Source organism: Engystomops pustulosus, chromosome 5 (assembly GCF_040894005.1).
Source record: "Engystomops pustulosus chromosome 5, aEngPut4.maternal, whole genome shotgun sequence".
In the NCBI taxonomy this organism is placed as follows: Eukaryota; Metazoa; Chordata; class Amphibia; order Anura; family Leptodactylidae; genus Engystomops; species Engystomops pustulosus.
Window position 1 is genome coordinate 107,086,684 of NC_092415.1, and position 26,352 is coordinate 107,113,035.

General features: G+C 39.9%; 1 protein-coding gene across 1 annotated transcript; it reads left to right on the forward strand.

Moving 5' to 3' along the window:
• The first annotated feature begins 1,682 nt into the window (after nt 1–1,682).
• Nucleotides 1,683–19,559, forward strand: SLC39A6 (solute carrier family 39 member 6). Its single transcript, XM_072152818.1, has 9 exons — nt 1,683–2,297; nt 4,556–4,736; nt 5,899–6,068; nt 7,316–7,498; nt 7,790–7,889; nt 9,330–9,713; nt 11,642–11,722; nt 13,709–13,899; nt 16,529–19,559. The coding sequence occupies exons 1-9, from the start codon at nt 1,815–1,817 to the stop codon at nt 16,679–16,681; spliced, it is 1,926 nt and encodes a 641-aa protein (XP_072008919.1). The 5' UTR covers nt 1,683–1,814; the 3' UTR covers nt 16,682–19,559.
• Nucleotides 19,560–26,352: the final 6,793 nt, after the last annotated feature.

Here is a 26,352-nt window from a genome sequence, read left to right on the forward strand (position 1 = left end):
TGTAAACACCGAGAACCAGCTCAGGGTGAGCTGGTGCCGGTGCTTAGTTTCGTTATTGTTAAAACCGCGGTATCGCGGTTTTAACACTTTTTAAACTTTATAGCAGAAGCCGCTTCGGCGCTGTGCGCGACCGTGCGCGCGCAACGCCTGCGGCATTTCCTATGTAGGCGCGCACACGATCGTGCGCACGCAGCGCCGAAGCAGTTTATGCTATAAAGTTTAAAAAGTGACCGTGGTTTTAACACTAACGAAACTAAGCACCGGCACCAGCTCACCCTGAGCTGGTGCTCGGTGTTTGCAGCTTAAACCTACCATTTGAAATGGTAGGTTTCCTTTAACCCCTTAACGCTCTGCGCCGTAGCTCTACGGCGCAGAGGTATAAGGGCTGTATGAAGAGGGCTCACGGGCTGAGTCCTCTTCATACAGAGGTGGGGGTTTTTGCATATTGCACAAAACCCCCACCGCTAATAACCGCGGTCGGTGCTTGCACCGATCGCGGCTATTAACCCTCTAAACGCCGCCCGCAAAGTCGCGGGCGGCGTTTAAAAGACGGCGGCGCGTGGGCGCCGCCATCTTTTTTTCGATCGCCACGCCCCCGAACGTCATCGGGGGGCGGCGATCGGTTGCTATGGTAGCCTCGTGTCTTCTTTTGACACGAGGCTATCTGGCAGCTGCAGATTCGTTACAATGAGCCAGTGGCTCATTGTAATGAATGTGCTGCAAAAATGCCATATATTGCAATACAGAAGTATTGCAGTATATGGTAGGAGCGATCTGACTATCTAGGGTTAATGTACCCTAGATGGTCTAAAAGATAGTGAAAAAAAAAATAAAAAAAAAAGTTTAAAAAATAAAAAAAATTAATAAAATATTAAAAGTTCAAATCACCCCCCTTTCCCTAGAACGGATATAAAACATAATAAACAGTAAAAATCACAAACATATTAGGTATCACCGCGTCCCAAAATGCCCGATCTATCAAAATATAAAAACGGTTACGGCCGGCGGTGACCTCCGAGGCGGGAAATGGCGCCCAAATGTCCGAAATGCGACTTTTACACCTTTTTACATAACATAAAAAATGAAATAAAAAATGATCAAAATGTCGCACAGACCTCAAAATGGTAGCAATGAAAACGTCGCCTCATTTCGCAAAAAATGACCCCTCCCCCAGCTCCGTGCGCCAAAGTATGAAAAAGTTATTAGCGTCAGAAGATGGCAAAAAAATTTTTTTCTTTTTTGTACACATTCGTTTAATTTTTTAAAATGTATTAAAACACAATAAAACCTATATAAATTTGGTATCACCGCGATCGCACCGAACCAAAGAATAAAGTAGGCGTATTATTTGGAGCGAAGAGTGAAAGTCGTAAAAACTGAGCCCACAAGAACGTGACGCACGTGCGGTTTTTTTTCAATTTTTCCACATTTGGAATTTTTTTTCAGCTTCGCAGTACACGGCATGTTAAAATAAATAACATTACGGGAAAGTAAAATTTGTTACGCACAAAATAAGCCCTCACACAGGTCTGTACACGGAAAAATGAAAAAGTTATGGATTTTTGAAGTTGGAGAGCGAGAAATGAGCCGGAAAACCCTCCGTCCTTAAGGGGTTAAGCTATAAACTGGCTGCGTCCTTAGGGAGTCAATGTAATGACTGTGTATCATAGAGTGAGGTAACCGCCGGGCAGAGTGCTGCTGATACATGAGCTGTGCGACTAGTGGCAGGCCACGCCCCGTCCCGTGACGTCACACGTGGGTGTGGTCCGGTTGTCCCGTCTGCTGCGGCAGAGAAAGAACTGCACGAGGAAAAGATGGGGCCGCTCTACGTGTTACTTGTGTCCGCCATTCTCTACCGGCCGAGCACCGGGAGCGAGGCCGCCATTACCGTCACCCTCCCTCCTCATAGCAGCAGCGCTGCCGCCGCCAGTGTGGTCCCTTCCGGGATAGACCCGGTGCTGGCCGTGAAGGTTCAGCGTCACAACCTGCTCCTGCTGTTCCAGCGCTACGGCGAGAATAACCAGAGCCTGAGCGTGGATGGCTTTCGCCAGCTGCTCCGCAATCTCCGCATAGAGAGACTGAGAAGCCTCCCTGCTAAGGAGCACCATCATCACAACCACAGCCATCACCACCACAACCACCATCATCCGCATCATCATCCTCATGATCCGCACACGGCTGGTGCCAGCACTCCGGAGCACAGCAGCTCCACTACCTGTGACAAGACGAGGAAGAGGCGGCATGTCAGGGCTCCGGAGGAACCTGTCAGCAGCCTCTTCAGCGCAGGGCCTTTAGAGGTGAGGGCTGCAGGACAGCACTACTTCCCCATCATCACTCTTGTACTAGTGTACTCCCAGCTGCCGCAGCGCTGTTGCTAGGGAAGGTAATTCATTAGCCCAGGACTGCCACCATCAGTGTCACCCTGGTCTGTTACCCCTGATGATGGCCTCCCTCATGTATTATACAGTTTACCCAGTGATGGCTTAGGATGTCTGACCCTTGACTCCTAGCCAGAACAGAGGCGTCCCGGAGATCTTGTGTGCAAACTCTGCTCAATTCACTTTTATGACATAGTATGGGAGGTGTGAACTGGGCCCATCCATCTAAAACTATAAGGGAAGTCTTATGGATCTGTAACCTTTTTGTTGATTTTAATGGCCTTTTCATACATTATATTAGTGTTGCAGGTGTGAACTAGGTCATGTAGTGCACTAAGCTGACGGGAGAGGAGAGCTGCTGGTCTCTGGGAGGATTCTTCATTTATTACAGTGGCTCATCCACGTATAGGTCATTTTGGGTTCTTGATGTAGTTGGTGCAGTTGTTGTAGAAACTTGGACATCTGCAGCTAATGAACACATTCTGTATGTGACTGCTGGAAATGGCTGAGCACTTTTGGCTATGTTTAACACTCTAGCAATAGGGTGGCAGGGCAAATTCCCATTAGTAAGGGGGAGTGGGACCTCCTTCCTTGTAAATGTGTTGGACTCCTCTTACTGAATAAGGGAGCTTCCCACAAAGAACATTTATTCCATATCCTCAGTATGTTCTCCTTAGCAGCACAGTGAGATTGACTTCTTGTATGAGCCATGCCAAAAGTCTCATTGAAGGTAAAGGAGCACAGCATGGGCTGAAACTGGAAGCGGTCATCACAGGGCGTCTAAGGGGGACTTGTGGTCCCCTGTTCTGAAGATCGCAAGTGTTCCTTGTAGTCAACCCCCCTGCAATCAGATATTTATCTTGTATGCTGTGGAAGGGGTACATTTCCCTTAGCTCTTCCGAGGTAGGGTGGGGGTTATGGCACAAAAGGTGTCATGGAAAGACCTTCACCTTCTCATTGTTTTCGACCACACCTGGTTTTGGCTCATAATTGAGGGCCGAGGTGGAAAAAATGCCTGTACAAGTGTTAATGGCACTTGAAGGGTAGTTTTACGCTGCAAAATCGTTCCATGTGGATAAATCCACACTGGACTACACTCCCCTCTGCTGGGCCGCGAGCTGCAGCAATGGAGAGATAGGTAGAGGCTGCATCTTGTGGGAGAGGGAAGTAGAAGGTCATGGGGGCGTCCTCTGGAGGGAAGAACTGTAGGCCAAGCAGAGATGTGCACTGGCCACAAGTGTGATTGTTTACATTTTGGCTTCTGACTCCTCCCATAAAGCATCTGCGGCAGTAAAAATGGATGTCATCACTTAATTTGCTCCCATAAGGTTAAAGGGAACCTGTCAGCAGAAATTTACCTAATAAACCACTATAAGTATGTTGCCAAGTAGCTGAACACCATTCAGATGATCTTTTTTTGTGACCCAGTGTGGTGGTGTCATCCAGAAAATCAACTTTGAAGTGAGATGTAAACTGGTTGTAAATAGTCAAGAAGGCAGACATTGTAACACCGGAGACAAGCTCTCTCTTCCTCAGAATGCCCCTTCACTGTTATTGATCGTCCTGCAACCAGAGACATCACTAACCAGATGTCCTGAAGTCCGATGCATAATGCCAATCACAGAGGAGGAGGGGTTCAGAGCATTCTGCCTCCTTGACTTTATACAATCAATTTACATCTCGCATCAAATGTGATTTTCTAGATGATGCCATCACACTGGGATATGAAAGAAACAAAAACTAGAAAATTACACTGTTTGACAATATACTGGTAGTGATCTATTAGGCCAACTGCTGATGACTGGTTCCCTTTAAAGTTGACTTTACACCTACAGTGTGACCTATAGACGATTGATCCTTGTCCTGCTTCTTCTATAAATACAAGAGGTGGGAGAGATGATCTTATTGGTAAGATTAGGTTCATGGCTGCAACAGATGGTCATTTAAGAGCCACCAATTTAAATTGATTCAAATTTACTTGACAAAATAGTGCAGCATGCAGTACAATGGAGGAAATCCACTGGATCCTGTTGTGAATCAGCGGGGTCTGTAATAATCAAGATTTACTGTCAGCATTTGTGATGCTACAGGAAAAGCCTGGAAGAATTGAACTAAACCACTGGATACAGCAGACTAGTAATTATGATCATAATGTAATTTGTCTTATTTGGTTCCAGTGTTTAAATGCATCCAGACTGCTGCGTTTGCACGGCATGGACAGGCACATGCTGCTTGGGGTCAGTGAGTTTGGCTACATGTGTCCAGCGATTATCAATCTGATAGATAGGAAGTCCTGCTTCATCAGTCTGGAGGAAGTGGTAGCGGAAAGTAGCCAAGGTGGATACTCCAAGAAAGTAGGTAAGAACTTTATCTGATGTATAAAGGATGATTTATGTATATTGCCTTCATGTTCAAGTAATTGCAGATAATTGTAAGAGCCTTTTTAATCTTAATAAATGTATTGCTTTTATAATAAGAATGGAGGGTAGACTGTAAGCTTGTAGGCTTCTTAGGGTGTAGCCTAGACAGTTCAGTAACTGCACAAAGTGCCAGCTGGGCCTAATGGGCAATGCAGCAGAATCTGTTGGTTGAGAGCTGATAGAGGACAGGCCTTTGTCTGGCTGTACTCATAGTGTTTCCATTATCCTCTCCAGTGACTATTATGTGGCTCTAGCTGCTTTTTTTTTCTATACCATTGGGAAGAAGTGATACTTTTATTTTTTTGACTTCCAGGTAAGTGGAGCACCTGCAGCCTCTAATGACATTCTAGGATGGCTAGATTTAGGTAGGGGAGCTCTATTTTTGCAGCTGAAAAGGAGCTTCCCCATGCCCGTCAAAGAGCTGTCACAACCATGTAGAATAGTACAACCTATAAACTCTTCAGAATTTTTGTCTGAAAGATGCATCTGAGTGCAGTTATGTGAAGTCATTGATAACTACTACTTCGGTTATAGGGGCAGAAAAGGTAGTGACACAATATTTTCCATTCCTTTTTTTGGATTGGAAGGCTCTTACAGAGAGGTAGAAGTGATGGTGGAGCAAGAGAATGCTGGCTTTGCTTTTTCCATCAAGCAATAGGAAGCCACTATGAAGCTCCATGGAGCAAGTGTGGGCAGGATAACATTTTTAACTCTAGCCATTAGGCTTAGGGCGGTCACACGTACAGTTTACACTGCGTTTACAAATGCAGTGCTAGGGTACAGGGGCGGGCCTTGGTCCGATCACGTATGCTGCATTTTCTATGGAAACGCAAGCTATCAGTAACCAGAACCTTCCCAGTCCAGGCTCATGTGAGAATGGACTGGGAAGATTTCTGCAATGAATCACATTTGGAGACTGCAGAGGGAGTGTCACTTCAGATGCCTCATCTTTGGTTCTATAGTACCTAGAAAACATGCTTTTGGTGTCTCATTAAAGATGAGAATTTCCTCTTTAAGCCACATCATAAATTAGTCTGACAATTATGCCATGTTCTTAACTTTCTGTTGTAAAAATAATGATTTATTTTTATTTTTAACAGCGTGGATTGGTGGCTTCATAGCTATCACCGTTATCAGTGTGCTGTCTTTAGTGGGTATTATCTTGGTTCCTCTTATGAACAAGGTTTTCTTCAAGTTTTTGTTAAGTTTCCTTGTGGCGCTGGCGGTTGGTACTTTAAGTGGAGATGCATTCTTACACCTTCTTCCTCATGTAAGTACCTTTTATAATCTGTATTATTACATATGTAAAGTCCTATGTGTGTGTATATATTGATACAGGCAGTCCCCTACTTAAGGACACCCGACTTACAGACAAACCAAGCTTTCTGAATGCTATACTATAGTCCCAGATTGCAATAATCAGCTGTAAGGTGTCTGTAATGAAGCTTTCTTGATAATCCTTGGTCCCATTACAGCAAAAAAATGTTTAAACTCCAATTGTCACTGGGGCCAACATTTTTTTTGGTCTGGATCTACAATTATAAAATATACAGTTTCGACTTGCATACAAATTCAACTTAAGAACAAACCTCTGGACCCTATCTTGTATGTAACCCGAGGACTGCCTGTATATAGAATCTACCTGTATTGGACAATACTGTGCCCCTGATTTTACAGGTATGTAGAATTCAGCTACAATTCTCTACTACAAAATTCATTGCCACACAGACGCAACTATATAGGATTGTTATTATATAGTTTATATATGATATATATAGTTTATATATAGTTCACCTTGGTACATGTTCACGGTCCCTAAAGACAAAATATTACTTCCCCTTATATGCCGTTTAGATAACCATGGAGTTTTTATAATGTCTGTTAACATGATATTCAGGATTTCTGGACAGTGTTCTCCTTTTTCCTGTTATTTATGATATACTTTCTTTTAGCAATTCCCTTATTCAGTTTGAACACCTTCAGAAAGGGCAGAAATCGTGAAGCACACCGTCACCTCTTGTGCTTTATCCACGATGTGCGAAAAAGTATTACAATTTTTTTTTCCCTGAGGCTGCGGGTGTAAAATTTCTATATCTAGTGTCTCTGGACACTCCGCAGCCAGGTATAACCCACTCCATGGGGGTTATAATATCCCCCTACACTTGGCATGGAGGTTCTGAGGAAAGGGAACTTGTGTCACAAGGGTTATTGTATTGTATGTGTTTTCTGTTTTAAACATATAGACTTTTTGTTGAATGATGATTTTGGTTTCAGAATTTTCACCTCTTATTAGTTGGCCTATTTTATGTGGGATAAATACAGCACAAGTGGGTGTACTTTTGGTGTATTGCGGGCCTCACTCCCAAGTCAAAATTGTCTTAACACTGTCTAAAACCCTTGTTCAGTGTTTAAAGTTGTTTTTTTGGTGTGAATTATGACACACTGTAAAATATGCCCCATAATGGCCAAAATGATACCTCATATGTTTGAAATAAGCTCATATGTTTTCTTCTCCAGTCTCATTTACAGCCTTCCCATAGCCACGGCAGAATTGCAAATAAAAGTCATGAAGGGGAAGATGAAGAAGCTCATTTAGATGCAACATTAAAGGGTGTGACAGCCCTTGGCGGTCTCTATTTTATGTTCCTTGTGGAGCATTTGATCACATTGATCAAGCAATATAAAGACAAGAAACAAAAGGTAGAAATATTTGACAATACATGGTTAATTTATTTGTTTTGCATGGTGGGGTGGTAGGGTGGTTGTTGAGGTGATTGGTTCACTCTTGCCCATGTATACTTTCAGCAAGTCAGAAGCGACAAAATGGTCATCAAAGCAGTAGATTTTGACTCTGTATACACTCATGTGAAGATGCCAACTGTTACTTTCAAGAGCCTATATATTCTCGATGGAAGGGGGGTAACAGAGCTTCTAATTTACCTGTATTATTTACCTTGTGATACTTTTGCTTTATATTTAATTTTATTTAAGAATCAGAAGAAATCTGAAAATGAAGAGGAATTAGAAATTAAGAAACAGCTGTCAAACCATTCACATATTGAAGAAAAAGAGGCATCTGAATCTGGTTCTCGTAAGTGTAAGAGAAACAAAAAATCCAAAATAAGTAGCTAAATAAAAAAACAATGCATTCAAGAGGAAAGAAAGAGCTGGCACTCACCACTGTAGAAGTAAAATCAGTCTTTTATTCTATATCGCTTTAAACCTTCGCTACAGGAGAGAGGAATAAAGCAGGAGCCCACAAGAGGCGACGGCCTGTTTCGCGCTACAATCGCAGGATTAAGCGCTTGTAGCGCGAAGCGCTTTATTCCTCTCTCCTGTAGCGAAGTTTTTAAAGCGATATGGAATAAAAGACTGATTTTACTTCTACAGCGGTGAGTGCCAGCTCTTTCTTCCCTCTTGAATGCATTGTTTTCTAAGCATCGTGAACCATGAGAGCTAGTGCACCCCCGCACACAGTTTGATTGAGTATTGCCTCGACTGATTGATTTCAAGTTAATGCTCCAAAAAATCTGCTGTGTTTTTGTTGCTGTGCCCCTCTGTTTTCTTCCTTTTGTGCAGCTAAATAAAAAAGAGAGCTTGTTTTCCATAGCAAACAAATGCAGCACAGCTTAGCCCCCTGAGATGCTACAGCAGCATTTGAAGATAGAGGTGTTTCCTATGTGCCCTTAAAATCATGCCAAATGGGCCAGTTCCATGCCAAGGGGTCATCATGCCAGCTAAGAGATTTAATGAAGGCTCCCATGTCCCATATCACATCTAATATGGCCGACTAGAGGCAAAGTATTCAATTAAAAGGGGTCTCCTGGTATTAGATATTGATGACCTGTCCTAAGAAAAGCTTGCAGTGCTGTAACTACACAATATACAGAGCGAAGGAGGACAGTTTCAGGATGCTGCAACACGGCTATTTATTCACTTGGATTGTGTACAATCTGCTTGGTTTTAGTTTGCCAGTAAATAGTAAATTAACAGGAGTAACTATTTAAAAGGGGATTTATTAAAGGGTTATTCCCACGAAGATAAGATTCTTAAATATATTCAGGATAATAAAATAACACATTCTCTAATTCTCCGTATTAACAAAAATACAGCATTTCACAAAAATAATTTCAACCTCTCTCTATCAGTCCTAGTGTACATAATTTCAGTTGCCCTTGGATCAGAAGTCTAGGGTCTGATGCTGCAGTGAGCTCCTCTCTGCCTCCAGTCCCTCTTCTTGCATTCCAAGAGGAGCACAGGGTACGCTCACACTTTGCAGTTACAACTGCATCGCAATCAGCTTTGAGGTGGTTTTAGTTTTGTTTTGTTCATTTAACAGGTGAAAGACGTGAACTGAATGGTGAATTTGATTTTGAAGCGGAAACCTGTTCAACAAATGTCATTCACCTGTTTACTTTATTTGCTTTATCGGGACAGTACATTGAAATATAAATAAATGGTATACACTTTAAGCAAAAACTGAACAAAATGTAAATTAAATAATAACAATCCATATTTCTCCATTACCAAGATCATGAAAGCTACGTAGAAGGTGAAGCACAAGATGAGAATCACTTTCAGACGAGACAACCTGATGCACCAGAAGAAGAGGAGGAAGAAGTCATGATTGCTCATTCTCATGATGAAACTAGTTACCGGGAATATGTGTCTAGAGGATGTGAAAATAAATGTCATTCCCATTTTCATGACACTCTAGGCCAGTCTGATGACCTTATTCATCATCACCATGACTATCATCATATCCTACATCATCACCACCACCAAAATCACCATCCACACAGCCATTCTCAGCGCTACTCTCGGGAAGAGCTAAAAGATGCTGGAATTGCTTCTTTGGCCTGGATGGTAATAATGGGCGATGGTCTACACAACTTCAGTGATGGCTTAGCGATTGGTGAGTTTATTGTAAAATGACTGTACATTGAGAAGCAGAGGTAATTCTGCAAAGCTTCGATAATATAGAATCCTCAATAAAAATGAAAAATATGTTCTAGTTGGTCTTAAGGGAATATCATAGAGATTAATTGGCTAGTCATTTTATCTTTTATATCACTAGGCCATATCAGCATAAGGTGTGGTCATGGTAGATCAGGCAGTTACTTGAGTTATACACAGCAATGCAATTTGGATGATTACTTGTTCAAGCCCAAGAGTGGAAAAGTAAAAAAAAAAAACCCTGTAAAAATAATTCTATAATAACAAAATAAAGTCCCCAATCGATTACATATAAAATAAAGTATACAAAACACAAAAGTACATATTTTGGTATCACCACGTCTGTATCAATAATTCTAAAACAATATTGAGCCCACTGGGTGAACGGCATAAAAAAACCCACAAAAAAACTTTCCTTAATATACAATTTTACAAGTGATCAAAAAAAGTTGCGTGCCCTTATTTGATACGACTGAAAAGAACCACTCTTGGCAAAAAGAAGAAGAAGTTATGCCCCTGAAAAAGTTGTTGATAGGTAAAAAAAAGTGACTTTTCTCCAATTTTGGTTGAGCAAAGATAAAGAAAACTATACAGGCGGTCCCCTACTTAAGAACACCCAACTTACAGACGACCCCTAGTTACAATCGAACCTCTAGTAATTGGTAATTTTCTGTACTTTAGTCCCAGGTTACAAGAAACAGCATCGTTATCAAAGGCGTTTGCAGTTAAGGTTCATTGTTAATCCTGGTTCTTAAGACAGTCCAACATTTTTTAAAATCTAATTTTCAGAGACCAAAAAAGATTTGTCTGGAGTTACAATTATAAAATGTGCAGTTCCGACTTGCATACAAATTCAACTTAAGAACAAACCTACAGAACCTATCTTGTATGTAACCCGGGCACTGCCTGTATAAATGAGGTATCACTGTAATCGTAGTGACCAGAGAATAAAGATAAAATATTATGTTTATGTTATATTTTGTTTTGTATCTTCCTTGAAATAGTTAATAAAATCTCATAAATAAGCTATAGACCCCGAAAAAGAATTATCTATCTATATGTTTACATTATCAAAAAATTTTATAGCTTGTACATTGTGATAATACAAATCTGCTGTGAATGGCGCTGCTTTCATTCTATACCCGGCCATGGGTATCCGTACACTCGGGAGAAATTGGGCATCAAATTTTGCAGAGGTTTCCATCATTTTATAGATAATAAAAGTGTCATTTTTGGCCTAAATGAATGTGTTTTCCAAAAAAATTCTAAAGTTTCTAAGCCGCACATCCATTTTGTTTTAACCCATGTGAAACACTTGAATTGACTTAATAGAAGTTGTTTTATATGCGTTGTGGGGTAGTTTATGGGGTTTTGCTATTATTTAGGCCTTTCAAAGTCCCTTGAAAGCTGAGTTGTCCCTCAAAATGTGAGTTTTGGCAATTTTTATGAAAATTAGAAAAATCGCACCTAAAGTTCTGCGCCTCATAACATCCTAGAAAAATGAGAGGATGCATAAAATATCATTCCAACACAAAGCAGACATTTCGGTAATGTTAGTTATCAAGCTTTTTGGGTAGCTTAACTATCCAAAATGAAGAATTTTTCCCAAACTTTTCCAAATTTAAGTATTGCATTTCATTCTGAAAAAATTAATCTGTTAAATTTTACAACTAACATGAAGTATAATGTGTCTCGAGAGAACAATCTCAAAATCACCTGGATATGTTAAAGCGTTCTGAAGTTATAACCAATTATTGGTCAGATTCTAAAAATCGAATCTAGTCATTGAGCGAAAACAGTGTCTGTGATAAGGGGTTAATCTAATATTTTCTCTTTGTTGGTTTATTCTGTCAGTATATTGTTGGAACATTTGTCTTTGTATTGTAGGTGCTGCATTCACTGAAGGTTTTTCCAGTGGCTTGAGCACTTCGGTTGCAGTTTTTTGCCATGAATTGCCACACGAGTTAGGTAAAACTAGAATATTTTTCTATAATTTCACCAAATTGCCAAAATAAAAATGTCACTCTATGGGATACTTACAGTAAGGCCTTTTGGACAGGAATGTGTGCTATGACGGGGAGCTAGCCACACAAACTGCGGCTAACTCACTGCCTATTACCTTCTAATGTGTAGGTTGCGGTGTATGCACTATCCATCACTGCACCAGGAATGTGCCAACTGCCCACACTGTAGGAGAAGGAATAGCATTCATATGGACATCAGTGGGGCGAGTAGCACACACCCAGTGACATCATACGGCTGCAAGTGATGGCACAAGGCCCGTTGCACGCGGCCTTCAGAATGCATTTACATTCCTGTATTTGAGGCCGAAGGGTGATGCCACACATGGTGTTTTTGGACCATGCGTTTGGCTGCTTACAACCTGTTTATCTCAAGATAATTGGGAAAAGCTGTCAAAAATGGATTCATTTTAAAAAGGGTGGTTTGAAGCAGTCTTTAAAAATGCATATGTTTTAAAAACTCATCTGTTTTGACCATGTTTCCTAATTATCTTAATTAAGATAATTGGAAAACAGACAAACGGTCAAAAAACTGATTTGTTTTCAAATACGGACTAAAAACGGGTTAAAAACGCCATGTGTGCCACCACCATTAGCCTTCTGTGTTGGGTGTAATTTGTGTAAATGGGTGCTGTGGGGGACTATTGAGAAGATAATATGCATACACATAATGATCAATTTTAGTAAATTGTTTTAAGAAACAGGAAAGATATGCCAAACACTTATACTTGGTGTACAAAATAACTCCTTTTATAGCGCACGCAGATTATGCAGCGCTGCACAGAACTTGTCAAATTTGGTCCCTATCCTGATGGGGCTCACAATCTAATCAACCTACCAGTATGTTTTGGAGTGTGGGAGGAAACCCATGCAAACATGCAGGGAACATACAAACTCTTTGCACATGTTGACCTGGGTGGCACTAAAACCCAGGACTCCAGCGCTGCAAGGCAGAAGAGCTACTATTGTGTAAAATCTAAATTTCTCTCAATTTGCAGCATCAATATGCATAACCTACATATTGATGGGTATGCTTCTCTCATAGAGCTGTGTTCTAAGGGTGCATTCACATGTTGTGTTTGCATTGCGTTTTTAAAAACGTATTACAACAGCTGAGAGGCGATTTGCCTAATTACATTGTAAACATTTGTTTACAAAACACAACAGTTAACGTGACTTTAAACATGCTTTACCAATGGGTTAACAAATGTTTTTGTTAATGCAATGTTAACGGTTGTGTCTTGTAGATGCAAATATTAACAGTAATGTAATTGGACAAATAATCTTTCCTCAGCTGTTGTCATATGGTTCAAAACTCAACGTGTGAACACAGCCTTAGTCTGTGACCAATAATTTTAATAAATTTTATCTACCGTATAGCACACGTCACTTTCTGTGCTGTTTACAGTGACTGCTTTGGAAGAAAGTGTGTAGTGTAGCAACACTGGTTTCTGCAGCTCTCAATCAGCATATTGTGATATGATTTCCATCCTTCAGTTTATGTGGATAACTATCTTTTATATGTATGTGTATATAATTGTACTTCAAAGTTTACATACCCCTACAGATTTTGGCTTTCATGGCCTTTTTCTGGGTCATGTGGATGGTTTTGTCCGTCATTTTTTAAAAAGAGAAAACTTAGCTGTTTGACGATAAATGGCTTCATTTACAATGAGTGGAAAACAAGTTTTTGTGTTCATATTCTTTGAGAAAGGCCAAGAAAACAAAAATTCTGCAGAGGTCATTACACTTTTCAGCATAAATGTATAAACATTTTATAATATCACATAAAATTCTTGTTCCTCTGATGTGGAATCCTGTCTGAACTTTGAAACTGGTTTGTTTGGTGTTTGTAAAAATGTTTGCAATTCAGATATAGGTTTCTGCTATGAATTAACTTTCAGGTTTACACTGCTGCTTCTGTCTTCTTTAGGCGATTTTGCAGTCCTGTTGAAAGCTGGTATGACTGTCAGGCAGGCAGTTTTATACAATGCACTGTCTGCCATGTTGGCATACCTTGGTATGATGACTGGGATTCTTATAGGACACTACGCAGAACATGTTTCACAGTGGATCTTTGCCCTTACAGCAGGATTATTTATGTATGTTGCTTTTGTAGACATGGTAAGTACTGTTACTGTTTTAAAGACCGTAAGTGTTTCCTTGTGGACTCACTTCTTTACTTGTAATATTTGCATAAATGTATTTTCATATATTATGTGCTTTGATGTATGTTTTTATAAAAAAAATCAGAATGACTCCTTAACCTCTTTATTTTATGGCGCTTGCATGCCTGCAGTTCCATAAGGGATACAAGGTCTTTATCTTGTTATATTGTTATTCTGACTTACAAGTGTCTCACAATTGTCTCAACTGCCAATTTGCAGAAGCGCATTTTTTTGTGATATTTGCCAACCTACTGTACTCTTCTTTTCACTTTCAAAGTGTGAACCTCAAAAAACAAGTAGTAAAAAAGCCCCCCCCCCCTCCTTCAAAGTACAAAATTTGGTAGTATGATTTGAACATTTAAGGGGAGAATATCCTATTTATGCTGCATAATATATGATCACTAAACTAACAAACCATTGCATGTTGATTGGCAGCACGTTTGTACTGAACTATTTACTTGTACCTGTTATTTTAACTGATTATTTGACCATAAGGGTACATTAACACGTTCATTAACACTGTAGCTCGTCTCCATTATTTTCCAGTTTTGATGCCGGTTTTAGTGCAGTTTTTGATTATTTTTTTTACAAGTGAAACCTGTGCAATTAATGTCTCATTTGTTCAATGAATGTCTTTCCGCTGTTAAACTATGAAACTGCACTTTAAAACACATGGAAACTGAATACAGTCCTTTACGATGCAGTTTGAACTGCAACTTGTGAATGCAATCTTAGGGTGGTGGCACACGTGCGTTTTGAATCCGTTTTAATTAGTCCATTAAATATATGCGCATACGCATCCGTTTTTGACTGTTTTTTTCCCCAAAATGGCCAAAAACGGTAAAAAAATGCATGCTTTTTTTTAACGAGCTGCATAAAAACAACCTAAAACCGCCATGTGCGGCACCACCCTCAGGCCGCTTTCATATTCAGTGTTTGATTTTTGTTTAAACTTCATTTATGTAAACACAATTCAAATTGTGCGTGTGAACATAACCTTGTGAACATCTGTTAATGTCACGTTACTGCATGTGTTTTTCAATGAAAACGCAACCAAAGCGCACAGTGTGACCACGCCCTAAGCATCCCATTTTTGGTCAGTTTTGAAGCATGCGTTTTAAGTCCCATAACCATGCATTTGGCTACTTTAAACCTGTTTATCTTAAGGCATTAAAAAACGCATGTGTTTTTGACCGTTTTTTCCAATTATCTTAATTAAAACTGGGCAAAAACGCATGGTTTTTTTAATGCACACTCTTTTTAATGGACTGCTTAAAAACGGCCCAAAAACAGGTTCCAAATGCCAAGTGTGCCGCCATTCTAATGCTTTGAACCTGTTTATCACACGTGGCACTTTGAACCCTTTTTTGGGGCCGTTTTTTAGCAGTCTGTTAAAAAAGCAGGCGTTTTTTACCAGTTTTAATTAAGATAATTGGCAAAACCCGTAAAAAATGCATGCTTTTTTATGGACTGCTTAAAAACTGGTTCAAAACGCCATGTGTGCCGCCAGCCAAATGCATGGTAAACAGTTAAAAAAAAACGCATTGGTTTTTAAACGGATTGAAAACGCATGCTTTAAAATGGGACGTGTAACATCACCCAAAGGCAGTCACACGTTCTGCTCGGCGTCCGTTCATGACGCGATGCTAGTGCCCAGGGGCCAGTCCTCGGCCCGCACGCACATCCCTGGAAATGCATGTGCGTTTGGGTCGGGGATCGCCCCCTGTGCCTTATGAATGGACGCCTAGCGGAACGTGGGACTGTGGCCTCGGGGAGATGCCATACGTGGCGTTTTTGACTGAAAAAACATGCTTTAAAACAGGCCAGTTTTTAAAAACCCATGCGTTTTTACTTATTACAACATGTTTGGCTGCTTTGAACCTGTCCTCTTTGAACAAAAAAACACCATGTGTGGCTGCTTTCACTTTACATTCACAAATGTAATTCATGTTCAGGGGTTGGAGTTACTCCCGAATGCAGTTGCTATTTGACCTATTTGCTTGCATTTTTGAATGAGAAAGATGTGTTTGACCTTTTAAAGGGGTTGTCCACCTTCATCAAATAAGGGTGGTGGCACACATGGCGTTTTGAACCCGTTTTTAAGGCTCAACCAGTTTTTAGTCAGTTCTTAGTCATGCATTTTCAGTGCCTTAAAAAACGCATGTGTTTTTAAGATGTCATCTGTTGTCTGGTTTTCCCAATTATCTTAATTAAAAAACTGACTAATACGTTTAATAAAAAAAAGACACATGCTTTTTTAAAATGCATGCATTTTTTAATGGACTGATTTTAAAATGCATGCATTTTAAACAGACTAGAAACAGGTTCAAAACACCATGTGTGCTACCACCCTATAACCACTTCAAAACTGAAATTGATGAAGTAACTTTTTTTTTTTTCCCCCCTCTTCACACTTGCCATAGGTTGGTCTGGGAACTACGGACTATGCAGGGTGCTGTGTCATGGGCTGACCACAATATGAAACTGCTCTTTTCATATCTGGGCCCTACTGGTCCAAATAAATAAAACTACCATTCTTTTATTTTTACCGACACACAGTAACATGCTTTTTTTCTTCCCCTTAGGTGCCAGAAATGTTGCACAATGATGCAAGTGACCATGGTTGCAGTCGTTGGGGCTACTTCCTTTTACAGAATGCAGGAATTCTTTTAGGTTTTTCCATTATGTTGATCATTTCGATAGTTGAACATAAAATTGCCTTTACAGTTAACCTATAACATTAGGTTACTTAAAAAGTTTGTGTCCTGCTGTAGACTAACTTATGTCTTTTTTTAATTTAATTATTTTTTATGCTTATTGTACAGCACTTAGTTCTGCCCCCATTGGTGCAATAAGACTGCAGGGACCTGCCTTAAAGAAAAGGGCACTTGTGCCAAGCCAAATATGTTTCACTTTTTATGTATTTTCTGAACTTCTCTATTTTTGTTTATTGTTGATAAAACTGTCCTAACCATATCTAGTAGATCCTATTTAAAGCGGTTAGTGTTCTTTTTTTGTTCATTTCAAAATGCTGATGACAAACCAGTTTTTTTTTATAGCTTGGTGTAGTATAGTCGCCTGTTCTAATCCTATGCACTGCATATTGTCCTCCAAATTTCAACTTTTATGTCCTGCAATTCTTCCCTTGTGACACTTATAAAGCAGACATGTTTTTCAGTAATAAAGTATGTTTAACTTGCTCTTTTGGCCCTGACAGCTTCCAGCAAACACTTCTGCACCAGCACATGCTGTTTGAGGGCAGGTCACACCTACATTGGAGATGCCCAATGAAAGCTAAGTACTGAATGGCAATGGAAGGCGCATGTAAGCGTATGAGGAATAGGTTAGTTTCAATCATGCTTCCATTATTTACAACAGGAAGAATTATGCAGGCTGAGGTGCAATTTTTTATCTGCTATTAAAAAAAAAATTTGAAGGGGATAATAGAAGCCAAGAACGCAGTTTTTTAATGCACTCAAATATATGGTTTACATTGCTGCTCCATTTTTCTTTTCAGGTTCTTTATGTGGCCATTTTTGAGTTTATGTGGCTCTTTAGAGAATTCATAAATCACAACTTGAGCAAACATAAGGCAGATTTGCAGAAAAAGGCATATGGAGGGTCTTGAGCTTGTGTATATGGCTCCGTGCTTCACCATGTGCAGTGTGGAAATGGCATGGTAGTGATGGGGACAAAAAAGATGCCAATCTATTAAGATTTATAACCATGCAGTCTTATTCAGACTGAAGGCAAAGAATATTATGATAAATATACAATGAAAAATGGTTATAGTAGGTGAAGTCAGTAGGTTTGCGTGTTCAGGTTTCTCCAGCATGGAGTGGGTTATTCTTGTGAGTATGCTGCTGTTTTAGTGAAGCAGAAAAACTACAGCTGAAATGCCAACTCCTCACTCTCTCTGATCAATTATTAATAACTCATCCTATTGATAGGACAGTAGTTGTACAGCAGACCAGAAAACTTATTTATTATTGTACTGGCTGACTGCTTCATTAACAGAATTATGCATTTTTTCAGACTACTATATTTGCGTTCCATGTTTGTGTGCAAAACGGCCTGCACGTGTACACAGATCCATAGAGGTGTATGTGGTTCACTATGTATTTTACAACAGTTGTTATTTTTTAAAGGGGTTGTCTGACTTAAATAATCTATAGGTGGACTAAGGGGAGGGGGGGTTTAAAAAGAATTAAAGAAGTACATGCCAGGTGGCCGGAAGTTGCCTAAGCTGAGGTGCTGTCTCTGTAAACAAACAGGACCACGGGCACTAGAGACTTGGAGCACCAGAGGAGGTAAGTACTTGTTTATCGCCAGGCTGCTACTGCCTGGTACAGCAAATACAATTTGCATTACATGTCCCGCAGCATGTTATCACATTAAGCAACAGACTGGCAAGACATCTACTGTGTGACAATATGTACTTGTGTGTTTTACAGAGTACACACTTAGACCCTGGAACTACAAGCTTAATACTACATGTTTGTTCTGAATGTACACTTTTTCTGTAAGCAGCCTTATATCATAAGTACTGAATAATGTAGGTTATATATTTGCTTCTTTGGCCCTGAGGGTGCGTTCAGTTTTTTTTATGTCAAAATGAAAAAAGGGGAGGAGTGGCACCTTTCAATGCTATGGTCTCACCCATTATGATCCACACCTGCCTTTGGCTTTGAAAATAGCATCTGAAAAACTGAACGTATGAATGCACCCTTAGAGACTGAGGTTTCTTGTAACTATTTGTAATGAATTTGTTATCAGCTGGCCCATATAAGCTCCACTGTTTGAGTACTTCGCACATACACCTCCATAAGGGCACTGCGTGTTGAGCTTTTGCATTGGAATTTAGATGTCAGAAAAGCAACTGCCTAACAATCATATGTGACAAAAAACATGCACTAAACCTCCAGCATATTAGGTAAATGGTGATGTTACATAACGTGGTTTATAATGTTACACTTAAGTATTTATTGTGTAGTTACAGCAATTTGTAACTCTTGGTGTACTATCTATATAAACATGTTTATTATTATTTTTTTTTTTTATAACATTCCTGAATATGTTGTATAAATTATGGTCAAATACACAATGTGGTTTACATCTTTCTATGCAGTTTTCATGGTCTCACGCACTTCTTTTTCTGTACATTGTAGAGTTTTGTAATTGTTTTTTTTGATACACTTAAAGGTTTTTTCCGGGATAATAAAAAAATCTATATTTTTTTTTCCTAGAAACAATGCTTCTCTTATCCATGGACTGTGCCTAGTTTTGAAGTTCTGTTTCATTTACTTAAATTGGAGAGAGCATTAACTCCAGACACAGCCCATGGACAGAGACACTGCATTCTGTCCTGAGATAAACTTTTGACAACTTTTGAAATGGTCATTTTTTGTAAACCTGCCTGTACCTGCATCCTAATACACCATGTATAAATAACAATTAGAAGGTTTGACATAAGTTTGACTTTGATGGTTTACACTAGATGCTGCTCATTGTACAAGGTCTTGTATGCATGTTTTATGTGTAACATGCTTTCTTTTTCTATTTTACCTTGATTAAAAATGCTGTATTTGTAGATCAATAAAAAAAATTTCAAGAAAATGGCAAATTGTCTTTCTATCTAACCGTGCAGTGTCACCAGTGCATTGGAGTGCTCCAATTCTCAAATATGCATTTTTCACTGACCTGTTGCTATTAACACACAAAAGATTACTCAGATATCCAGGACTTCTACCTAACACTGTCTGCCGCTTTGTATGGTCAAAATTGCTGCCAAAGACACAGACTGGTTTCTTCGTGGGAATAACAAAAGTAACACTTGCTAATTCACTGTTAACAAAAATACAGCATTTCACAGATATATGTCCAACCTGTCTCCATCAGTCCTGGTGTACACATTTTAAGTTGCCCCTAGACGCAACCTGTAACTACTGACTTGGGATTGGGTGGCCACCATGCTGCATTTCTATGTTACAGCGTGCAGATGAGATTTCTGTCTCTCTCTACTGAATGTCTGTAGCCACGCCCCCTGCATGGAGCTCAGAGACACTCACATCCTGCCAGGAGATTGTGATGAAAGAGAGAGGCTGCATACTTCAAGCTACAAGGAGATAAGTGATCCGGGGTAAGGGGGAGGAAGGCACATATCTGTGAAGATATAGAATTTTTTATTTTATTTTTTTAAAATGGCAAAAAACTTTTCAACTTTGGGCATGATTTTCCGTTATGATGTTAAACGCAGTGAAAAACCGTTATTATATTTTGATTGGGCATTTTCAGACGTGTCGATACCTAATGTGTTTATGCTTTTTACTGTTTATTTATATCAGTTCTAGGGAAAGGGGGAGTTAATTGAGGAAAACACCCGCGATCAGTGCGCTGGCACCGACCGCAGGTGTTACCGGTAAGCTTTTGTTGCAATATGCAGCAAAGACCGGCTATGGAGAGGGCTCAGCCCGTGAGCCCTCTCCATGTACCCGCACGCCGCATGTGACGCTGTATTACGTCACATGTTGGTAAAGGGTTAAGGAAATAAGCTTGTGTCCCTTTTTCTGCTTTTTCCTCCCTACAGTGAGCAGTATTTCTGTCCCATAATTCAGCACTGTAAGGCCTCGCCCACACAGCCATGTTCAGGGGCTGCGAGTTGGCTGCCCAAACTGCAGTTGGCTCATGACCCCAAATTCTTCTATTGTTCACAGACATGGTGCAATGAAGGATGGTGCATGCACCTTGTCGCACAACATACTGTTGTGCTTTGATTTGCATCCCGGCCAGACCTTTTTCATGGATGTCATTCTATGTTCAATCATTTAATTGAGTTTAAAGATTTTACACATCCAAACAAACAAGTATACATCAAAAACTACATGTATAGAAGATATAGAAAAAAGCAAGAATACAGGTCCATTTCTCCATAATTACTTATATTCTGCAAATGGAGGTGTGTTGCCCATGAGGCCCCAGGTCTGTCATACAGGTGATTGTTGCGTGGCTCACATTCCTATAGATATTGTGGTTTCCATGATATGGTAAAGTGTAGGGTTGGGATGAGGATGAAAACTCTCGTGTTTCTCGCATGTGTAAAGGGAGAGGATACCTATAGAGTGTCTATTGAGGGGGCGTCCCTTGGTCCTGATATATAGCGATAAAGACACCTAGGACCCGCCAAGGTTGTGTATCCACAGTTGCAGGCAAGTCATGGAGAGTGTAGACACTTAAACAAGCACATTTATTCTACCTACAGGGGGGAAAGGAGGACCAAGAAGAAAGAAAGGGGGGAATTTTCCTGTGAATAATATGTACGCCTCAGGGGGGAGAGGGGAATGGTATTCCGGTGGTCAGAACTCAAAATATTCTTGAATCTCGGACTCATGTTCATGATCCATAAGGCCGGTGGCACACGTGGCTTTTTGGGCCGTTTTTAAGCAGTCCGTAAAATAACGCACATGTTTTTGGCCGGTTGTACCAATTATCTTAATTAAAAAGGGTAAAAACCGCATGTGTTTTTCAACGGACTGCTTCAAAACGGGTTCAAAAGGCCACATGTGCCGCCGGCCTAAGGATGATCTAGAACCAGTATACAGGCGGTCCCCTACTTAAGGACACCCGACTTACAGACAACCCATAGTTACAGACGGACCCCTCTGCCCCATGTGACCTCTGGTGAAGCTCTCTGGATGCTTTACTATAGTCCCAGACTGCAATGATCAGCTGTAAGGTGTCTGTAATGAAGCTTTATTGATAATTCTTGGTCCAATTACACCAAAAATTTTGAAACTCCAATTATCACTGGGGCAAAATAAAAAAAAATTGTCTAGAACTTCCATTATAAAATATACAGTTTCGACTTGCATACAAATTCAACTTAAGAACAAACCTCCAGACCCTATCTTGTATGTAACCCGGGGACTGCCTGTAGTGTTTATAGTGTGAGTACAGGAAAGCTGATTTTTACACACTCCCAAAATCAGAAAGAAGAGCCTAGAAATCTTTTTATTAAGTATATTACAAAGTTCACTATTACATAATTAATATACTTGATTACTGCATTATTGATTTATGCAATTTTGTTTTTAATATTATATTATTAATATTGTTTATGTAACAAAGTTACTCAATTTTCCAATATACAGTCTATATCAATTCTTTACGGTATCTTTTAGCTTCATTGTTTACTTTCTGACAACGCCCCATGGTGATGTGATGTCACACAGGTGCATGGGTCATTAGCATCACACAACTTTGAGTAGACTGTGTTATAACGAGCCGTGCACCTGTGTGACATCACATGAACATGGATCGGTGCTTATCTACAGGAAGGGAAATAATTCTTCTGCATTGTTTAGTTTGAGGGCATACTAGCCGCAATGAGGGTGAAGACACACGTGGCTTTTTTAGGCCGTTTTTACTAAGTGCGGTTTTAGATCGTAAAAACCGCATGCGGTTTTGTCTGGTTTTCCGAATTTGCGCAATTAAAAACGGACAAAAACGCATGTGTTTTCAAAAAATGGATGCGTTTTTTAGCGCATGCGTTTTTTTACGATCTGAAAACGCACTTAGTAAAAACGGCCTAAAAATGCCACGTGTTTCTTCACCCTTAGGGGCAGATTTGGGACCGCCCTTGTAAGGGCTGGGAGCAATTCTATGGGGTAAGGATTGAGCTATAATAGGGTCTAGTAGGCAACTGTTGCATCTGGACTTCCCTACTCCTAGAGCACTGGATGAAGATTGACGAGACCAAACCTATCTTATTTTTCTCCTATATCTGCTCTGGCGCATGCCTAGAGGATTACTATTGCTCTGAAACGTCTTTGCAAATTGTTTCAGTGTTGAACCAGGACGATTTGTTCCTGTCCTTTGGTGATTTTCCTTCATTTGGTTTGTCACATTGTACTGTTTTACTATTGATGACTTAGCACTTATGATATTTTTATCTTATATGAATTAAACGTTAAGTTTTAATATTTATGAGGCATTCGCTATTGCACTTTGAATATATTTGATGCCCAATCAATGGTTAGTCCCCTACTGTTTGCTCAATAGCTGGGGTAAGTGAGGACTGGCTGCTGCTCTTTGTATATGTAGTTGAATAATGGCAGACAGTCCCTAAGTACTGGTAGCAGTGAGACCTGTTGGGACTAGGGAGGCAGGCAGTGCAGTGAACACTGCATGTGCAGGACTCCATTAATATCATTGGACTTGGACTCAGGTGCGTTGCATAAGTTTAACATTGCAGTCATGGAAAGAAACCAGGGATAAGGGCAATGCTTGTAGTTTTTCTTACAAAGTATTTATTTTGGGTGGGTTAATTTGAATGTCAGGTCCCCTTTAAGAAAATTTCTCTATGAATGCTCTATTAAGAACAATAATAATTATTATGGCACATTCTTCCTTGTAGAAACTGACTACACCCGTCATGACCCCCCCCCCCCCCCCCCCCCCACACACCTTCCTGTAGGTGCTGGTGTGTAAATCAATATGTTCGACTTTCCTCATGGCAGATGCACCCAGGAGAATCCCCACTGACCAGCTATTTTTGTGTGCAAAATGCAAATTCTGCAGTCATATTGCATAAGCATCAGCTGATGTCCTTTTTATGCTGTGATTTTTCTGCAACAGGGCAATGCAAAGGTTGAATTCCACATTGGGATCTGCAGTAAATAAATGGCATGCTGCAGATCACCAGTGTACACAATGTGTGATAAATCCCATACATTGCCTGCCATGTACCACGTGTGGGGTGAAGCTGCTTTGTGGTAAGGCTTTTGGGTATGTTTTTCAGGGTTACGTGTTTAGGTAGGTTTTAACAACAAAAGCATAGAAAAAACCCTCAAAATTGAAGAGCTACATAAATAGTATGATAATTACCGTAATTGTAGATGTAGCAATGTGTTTTGTAATACTGTAAAGCTCAACCAACCACACAGGACATGGCAAAATTATTGCTGCAGCCTATAATGGCTGACACCTGTCTGCTGTCAGATTTAAAGGGGTATTCCGGGGATCTGAACGTCTATCACAAAAACCCATGATGATATAAATAAATGAATACAACAATAATCAATGTCATTAGTCGCAAAACGGAGCTTAAATAGTTTGATTTTTCTGATTTACAAAAATTATGGCCTCTCTAAAGTAGGTGGAGTTATCACTCATATGGCCGCCACCGGAAACAACAAGTTCCATGATCCTTTCGTTCTCAGTAACTCTTCCTACCTCTTATGCTCTGCTCCCAGTGGTGATATAACAGGTTTTCTTGCTCTGTTACCATAGTAATGATGTGTAACTGCCATCACCAAAACACTGGCCATACAGGATGCACTGCAACCAACTGACTACAGCCAAACATAGTGGTGATCACATGACCTGCCCAGGCAGGTGCAGGACATGTGATGTGGACATGTGACCAGCGGCCATCTTCTGTCCTGTGTATGCTCTGCAACGGACCGCACAGAGGAAATTAATCAGAATGACTGATTAAAGGGCCAGTAGCATTTTAATTCTCCATTACAGTCTATGTCACCAGCATTTTTCTACTAAGGGGAGTAAAATTTTAAATAACAACTAATTACACATTAGCTTATATTTTGAGTGCCCACTTGTATATGAATTATGCTGATTCCTGGAATACCCCTTTAATGTGAACGGTTGGTAAAGGTGATAATTGTTCTCCTGTGCTGCTATACTCAATGCAAAGTTCAAAATGTTTGATGAGGAACTTGAGGGGACGTGCAGAGCGCCCTGACCTCAACCATTAACTACCTTGGAACAAATTGAAATGTCAGCTGGGAGCCAGACATTGTCTAATAACAGTAACTGATGGTTTAAAAATGTGATATTGTATTATAACACTTACTAATGTGCAAGAGGTTGGACATGGAAACAAATGTAAGATATACTGCACCATACAGTGTTCTAAGTTAGGTAAAATTATTAAAAAACACAAAATTTCTTCAGATATTTATAATATGATAGTGCCAGAAGGTGGCAGTATTCTACTGTATTTGTGACGTCTTGAAGGGATAAAGTGAAAATCTTCAATCATTTAATTAATTTACGTTGATTAAACAGGCTAGAAAATAAAGGAATTGAAATGAAATTACCTACCGTGATACAATTTTTTTTTTTTTTATATTGCTTTTACTGTGTAAAGCTGCCGAAACCATGTACTGCAACAGTGAACACCATGTAGAACTAAGAATTTAACATAAGAATCCAACAGCATAGAAGAAACTGCATTAACCAATAGAGTTGATTGTGTCTTTTTTTCTTTAAAAAGTTGGCAAACATAGAGGGGAGATGCACACCACGGCAAGGTGACGACCCATTTCGCGCAAGAGCTCTTTCCAGAGCCTCAGGGTGATGCCACACATGGTCTTTTGAAACCGGTTTTGGTCCGTTTTTAAGCAGTCCATCCAAAAACGCATGTGTTTTTGAAAAATGCATGCATTTTTGACCAGTTTAAATTAAGATAATTGGTGAAACCTGTCAAAAAATGAGGCATTCTCAAAAAAACGCATTGTTTTTTTAACGGACTGCTTAAAAGCGGACCAAAAACGGGTTCAAAACGCCATGTGTAGCATCACCGTCAGACATTGCGAGACTCTGGCTGGCAGGTTAAGTACCCACCCCCAGGCTCGGTGTGTCAGAGGAACAGTAAACAAAGTGTATAACAACCCACATGTATTAAGAAAATAACTTCCACAGTACATTGTGGGATTTCTAGAAAAGCATTGAATAAAATATACATATATCTAAACCTAGTCAGATTATCTAACTATTTATAATGGCAAAAGATTGCTATAAACTTCCATGCAGAGCAATAGTTACCGAAGAAGACAAGGGAGGACCAGCAATGGCAAAAAAAAATGTATTGTGTCCCATCTGCTGGGTAAAAATGATAAATGGTAATATTTCTATTCATATATGTACACAAATTGGGACATGCCATTTAAAAGGGAAACGGAGTCAAAATAATTTAGCAGTGTCCGTACCGATGAACATCATTACATCTTCATGATGGTTACATCTAAATACATCTGCATACATTATAACATTGGATGATTATAACATATACAAGAGTGACTGAAGTACACTCACGGCCACTTTATTAGGTACACCTGTCCAAATGCTCGTTAACGCTTAACTTCTAATCAGCCAATCACATGGCGGCAACTCAGTGCATTTAGGCATGTAGACATGGTCAAGATAATCTCCTGCAGTTCAAACCGAGCATCAGTATGGGGAAGAAATGTGATTTGAGTGCCTTTGAACGTGGCATGGTTGTTGGTGCCAGAAGGGCTGGTCTGAGTATTTCAGAAACTGCAGATCTACTGGGATTTTCATGCACAACCATCTCTAGGATTACAGAGAATGGTCCGAAAAAGAAAAAACA

Coding starts and splice junctions, on each gene's coding strand:
- SLC39A6 (XM_072152818.1), top strand. CDS start 1,815: ATGGGGCCGCTCTACGTGTTACTTGTGTCCGCCATTCTCTACCGGCCG. Junction 6,069..7,315: donor TCTTACACCTTCTTCCTCAT/GTAAGTACCTTT, acceptor TTTCTTCTCCAG/TCTCATTTACAGCCTTCCCA. Junction 7,890..9,329: donor GGCATCTGAATCTGGTTCTC/GTAAGTGTAAGA, acceptor TCCATTACCAAG/ATCATGAAAGCTACGTAGAA.